General features: G+C 36.9%; 1 protein-coding gene across 1 annotated transcript in view; it reads left to right on the top strand.

The window, feature by feature from the left end:
• The first annotated feature begins 259 nt into the window (after positions 1–259).
• The window catches only part of LOC117100923 (leucine-rich PPR motif-containing protein, mitochondrial-like), a 33,370-nt gene continuing 27,381 nt past the window's right edge, over positions 260–6,248 (top strand). The window contains exon 1 of the mRNA XM_033240768.1: positions 260–455. Within this exon, the coding sequence (XP_033096659.1) occupies positions 325–455 (131 nt within the window). The 5' untranslated portion in view covers positions 260–324. The remainder of the gene's footprint in view (positions 456–6,248) is intronic.

Raw genomic sequence — 6,248 nt, 5'->3', positions numbered from 1 at the left:
GTTTGATTCATTCATTGGGGATCATGTCTTTTTGTTTTGTATTTTCACCGAATCTATCTTCTGATTTATCTATTGTAACAGCATATTCAGATTTTTTTTTTCAGAAATTCATACGACGTATGACCTTTTAAAATTCCTTTACGACCCAAAATGATCTCTATTATCAGTGGTCGCACAGCATTAGATTAGTTGTCAAGTGACTCATGGGCTACCGAACGTAGGTGTATTGTACAACTTTTTTGGCGTTCCATAGCAAGACACCGACATCTCATTCGTTCATCAGGTCACGCACGGGGAGCTAGAGAGCGAGCACATGTTACAACAATGGCATCCTTTTTACTCAGATTGGGTCGATTAATGCCACAAACAACACAAGTAACAACCAGGTACTGTCGACGGAGTGCAATTTTGGAGACTCAGTTAATGAAACATGGGCACGAATTAAGTGTATTTCGGTATGAGATTTTTTACAAACGTACCCCCTACCCTACGGTCCTATACCGACTAGGCCTAGCCTAGGGCCTAGCCTAGGCCCTAGTAAGTAGTAGCCAAGGCCAGCCTAGCTTATCAGGGCCCTTGAGGGCCTAGCCGGTGTATTCGGCGTAGCGTAGGGCTATTCGAGGCCTAGAGCCTAGCCTAGCTAGTAGAGGCTAGCGTCTTGCCCTGGGCCGTCCTAGACTCGGTCTGAGTAGAATACTGAATAGCTAGTAGGCTAGGCTAGCTAGAAACATAAAAAATTGAAATGTCACAAATATTTTTTTAAATATTTTTAAAAGAAAGACATAACTAAATGAAGCATTTTAAAACAAAAATTATGTAAATCAGCCCAATGCGGATATATTGCTATTTTAAATACAATTTTTTATGGAGTTATTTTCTATTGTTTTTATTATACAAGAAATGTGTCCCTTACAGTATAATTAAATACAATAGTCACTTCCATAAGTAGGCCTACAGCGAAACGTGCCCAAACCTGGGTCACAGTGACTGAAAAATCCTCAAACTAAACATTATTATAGACCTACAATTCTAATAATACCCTAAAGGCAAACTAATAAGGTAAAACCTATTTACCAAAAACCTTGAACGAACAACACACACACGTCTGGACTTCATGGGTTCTAGTAACGTTATATGCTTCACGGCGACTAGTGCGCCCTCTCATGTTGGCCCTGAAGTAGCAGAGCTGCTGATATGGTAGAATTATGTAGCATTTTAGGCCATGTTATCAGTATTTATTAATGTAACATCATATTGTCTAATTATCATACATAATTATATTACGTAATTATTACATCAGGTCATCGGTCACCATCACATGTCAAGGGTATTTAAGGTCAATTTATGAGTTGATACCTTTATAGAGTGTAAATTTGGGTAATTAGCGACTTTTAAAATGATTTATTGTGCACTAATATTAATATTACTTTATATTACTATCATAATTGCTATTAGTTATGAACTATTAATATTATTCTTAATTTTATTATTAATAAAGCATTATCAAGGTCAGTTTCCAAACATGACAAAAAAATATACAGAAATAAAAACAAAATCTTTTTTTTTTTTATTTTGTGTAATGACACAAGGCAGCAATCAATTCTCTTTTGTGGATATTTTGGGGTTCTGAAAAGAACTGTTTGTTTTGACAAGTATTGATCTTCATCATCCTCTACTTTTTTCAGATTTTCAAGAAAATGTTGATTTAGTACATCAGTCCCATAGGACTATCAAATCACCACTCTTCATATCTGCAACAATTTCATCGGTATCCAAATAATAATGATCGATTTCCTTTGTTAAGGGAGCCACATATACAATCTTGAATTCTCCAGTTGCTTCCTTATACTCAGCTATAGTGCATTCATACCGTGTGTCGGATATGATTCCATCATTCTCGTTTGACCACAGATGAGTTATTTTCTTTTCTAGGAGAACTAGGGGATCCATTATTATATTCTTTATGTGCAGATCATCTAAATCTTCAGAGGACATCAGAACAAATAAATTTTCTTTCAATTTATCAACAGAAAATTATTTTCCTTTACAAGAAAACAGAACAAGGATGCATCTGCCTTTTGATTTAGAATCTCCTTCCGTACATTCAGTTGGGCCTTCAATGCAATCAACTGCCTTTTCTTGGATGTCAGCACCTCCAAATTTGAATTCATGCTGATATTATCTTGCCATAGTCCACCATACTGTATTAGGTCATTTAGTAGGTTTTCATTTAGCAGCCTAGCCCTGTCTTCCCTGCTGATGATTTCTTTCCGTTTTTCATCAAGATGCTGTTTCTTTTGAACAGTCAATGTCTCACTTCTCTCTGCTTCTAATTGCTTACTTTTTAAGCACAGTAGTCTCGCCTTCGAGAGTAGATCCTCTTGTTCTTCCACTGACTTCTTCGCCAACCAATCTGATGTCTTGTTTGAATTTATAGACTATTTTACTCTCAATGTAGCTTAGACTTGCATTCGGTGCCCTCCTGACATAGTGGTCTAGTAGCCCAAATACTCGTTCTCCACTGATGTTGTTACCTACACATGACCTGGCTTGCTGTTGTAACGCTTCACTGGGATTATGATGTATGCCACCAGGCAGCTGATCATCAAGTTGTCTCTTACATACATCAAGAATAACGTCTAGAAGTTTCGACAACAATGTTTCAACTATCTTATCACTTTCACGAGGTGTAGTTAAGTTATTGAAGACAGCATCTCTGATTACTGGAACATCAGCAAACAAGCATTCTGCTTCACCTCTTACAAGTAAGGATGCGTCAACCATCCACTCCTCTATATTTTTGACAGCAAGCGTAAATGGCATATTTAAATCAAGAATGTTTTGGTTCCTTTCTACCAGCCTCATCCAAGGACCCGACACATACTTACCTATTAGGCCAAGAGCTCGGCATCCTGTTGTGTATTCAGACGTCCTACTATCAATCAACACAGCTCTTTGCAAGTCGTTCGTTGGCGGCCACACTTTGGTCAGGAATTCCACAATGTGGGGCAATAGAAGGTAAACAGCTCCAGCATTACGATATAAGACGTGGAACCTGTTACCCATCACAGGTGATAAGATATCGGTAACTTTTATCCACCTGCTCTTCAGAAATACATCTATTTCAGCTGGCACTCCAATAGCGTTGTTGAAGCAAAACTTGCAGACGCCAGTAATTAAACTTTGAGCACCACTTAAGCTTCTACGTCGAAAACACATGGCTCTGTGTTCCACCGGCAGAATCTCTTGCTCCCATGTTGAGATGGATTTATCACAGGATTTCGCAAATGTATCCAAGGGGTGCATTCCACAAAAAAATTCATTTAGATCTTTGATACCTTCTGACATAGAATGAACTAGTTCCCTATTAACAGCCTTGTTCACCCCACAGCGGTCCGTCATAGTGTTTGAGATTGCATCCAAGATGTGCTGTTTAGATGCAGAACCTCCTGTTGCCTGGCTAGCTGCTCCTAGATCTTCAAATGTTTGTAGTATCCCCTAAGTGTTGGCTGCAGCTGTCCCAGATGGTAGCCTGGTTATGCCAGTTGTATATGTGGCATCTTTGTCTGAAATTTGCACCTCCAAGTAGTGTGTACGTTTTTTGTTTGTGCCATCATACTTAAGGGTTGTGTCAATTGCTGATTCTACAGTAAAACCTCACTAACTTGTATTCGGGATATCTCTCTCATTTTCCGCAGCATGTGCAAACAGGAGACTGCATCAGGTAAAACTCCAATTTTCACACCAGCAAGTTCTTCGACTGCATAACACAGTACATGTGCAATGTTCCTCGCTGGAACCTCCTGCTCAAGGCAAAAGTAAACTGCATTCCGCACAGGCCAGTTGAATGTTTTACCATCTTTTTTTGTGACTATCTCTATTGGTGATGATGCAGTTAACATTGCAATTTTTTCGTTAAGCTTGGTGTTTTCATCCTCTAACCATCTCAACTTCCTCCTTAGTACATCAAGTTTGTTTTTCACTTTTACCATGTCTGATTCCAGGCTTCCAGTTTTCTTCTTATATTTACTTGTTTGTCTGTATTTCTGTTTTTTTTACGGATGATAGTTGACCTTTCAGGTTTGTCAGTTGTTGATCTAAAGGTGTTGATGGTTGTTTCATGGTTTACTTCATTTTGTGTACTTTTTCTTTCAAACACTTGATCTGCATATTCTTTCGTCTAATTGTCTGGTTCAACTGTTTGCAGCTACCTATTTTTTTCAGAACAACTTTTGGTTTTATCTCCAGTTGCTTCTTCAGATCCACTACTGAAGCTTCTAACAACTTCACCTCAGCTGCCAACTTTTCATTTACAGAAAACTGCATCTCACAATCTACAAGAAGACAGATGAAAATAAAAAATAAAAAAAGCCTCCCTCCCTCATCACTTTTCCTGCCCAAATAGGGTGATAAACTAATAATATTTTTATAGGGCCTAATGAGTTTAAAAAAGAAGCTTTTTAACTCTGATTATTCACCTAAAAAATACTTTACAATCACTAACGATTATAATTTGGTATATATTTATATTAGATTTCATAATTATTATCAACTTACAGATTATACGTAAAATATATTACATTGAATCTCATAACTTTAGGCCTAATTGCAGGGCTGAGACAACAAGGCAGCCAGCGGAGAAAACATTGTTTACCCCGCGTGTAGCCGCCGTTAAATTAACAAGGGCGTCCTCTATCGCGTACGAGCCGAGCCTAGCTTCGGTACGCGATAAGACAATAGAATGATGATATTTTATGCTATCTTTTTAATTAATATGCACACACATATTATTTAGAACTTACTTTCCTTGATAGTTTAAAAACTGAAGAAAACAAACCTGTTAATTAAAAAACTAGCGAAGGTTTCCTTCTAATGATAACGACGAAAAAATTGTTGCCCTTAAAAAACTTCTACTATATCAAATCGCGCGCCTGAAAAGCCCATAACTTGGTCCGGAAATCATTTCTGGAGAGTTATCTGGAAGTAATTCGGCCAAATTGTGGTATACTTTCGCAAAATACCAAATTAATACATTGGATATCCTATCTCCTTCGGGGCACTATTTTCTATGGCGATGTTTGTATCGCCGATCTATAGCGCCCCCTATCGGTTTGTAGCTACCTAGCTAGGCTTGACACGGCAAAGGCTCTAGGCAGGCTAATGCAGATTCAATGACAATAGTTTGCACTTAAATATCAAATTAGAAACTAGGCTAGGCCTATAAGGCTATATGGCCAAGGGAATGAAAGTTGTAGGCCTACTAGGCCTAGGCTCCTAGATGATTTGCATCCGAAAAATATTGAAAACACATGAACCATTTTTTCATTATTCATTATCTTTATAAATACTGTACACAAGCTGCTGCATCAGCAATTTTACGTTCTTCACAAGAAACGCAATAGTAGAGTCAAAATATGAAAAAAAAATGCCCTTACCCCAAAAAATTGCAAGAAAACGGTTTTTGATGTTTTTTTGTTGCATTAAGGTCTAAGCATCAAAAGGTGGCAAAAATCAGACCACCAGAAAATAGTTTTTCCAAGGTGGCCGCCAAAATGGCGCCAATTCTTTAAAAACGGCTATAGGCCTAAATCAGGTACTTTTTGTCTTGGAGTCGCAGTTTTTTTCTCTAATCTTATGTTTTAACCCTTTCACTGCCGGCTGTTTATGTGTTAAGCCAACCACAGTGCCAGATGATTACACTGCCATAATACGCTGTGTGCCAGCTGATTATTTACCAAGGTCAGCTTAAAGCCTAATTTTGATAGTGTGTTATTATTTGTCACATAACTCATAAACTATTGAAAATATGAAAAAATAAATCTAAAAAACTTTGTTCAGCATAGATTTTTACATATACCTATGCTATTTATTCTACAATTTATAGCCATTTTTTGATTCAAAACTGAAGATGTTATCTCCTCCATAATTAAAAAATGTTTTGCTATGACTTTGCTTATTTTTACAGAGTTTGAAAGACATTTGGATAGTTCTGAATAAAATTTGCTGATGTTATTTATAATACATTATTTTTATAACCAATTATTGGATCCCAAATAAAATATTTTGTCCCATTCTTAATCAGAGAAGTATGCATTTTTTTTTCTTGTTTTCACGCACATTTTTTTAAATGAACTCACAGATCATGAAGATAACTTACTAACATATTATTTTCCTAAGTAACCCACAATTACTAAAATGCAACACAATATAATACAATGATTTCCACAAGAAAACAAATTATCAATGAG

This window comes from Anneissia japonica, unplaced genomic scaffold (assembly GCF_011630105.1).
Source record: "Anneissia japonica isolate Jap-2015-1 unplaced genomic scaffold, ASM1163010v1 scaffold287858_len863314_cov180, whole genome shotgun sequence".
Classification (NCBI taxonomy): Eukaryota; Metazoa; Echinodermata; class Crinoidea; order Comatulida; family Comatulidae; genus Anneissia; species Anneissia japonica.
Note: the sequence above shows the minus strand (reverse complement) of the source record. Positions and strands in the feature narration are given on the sequence as shown.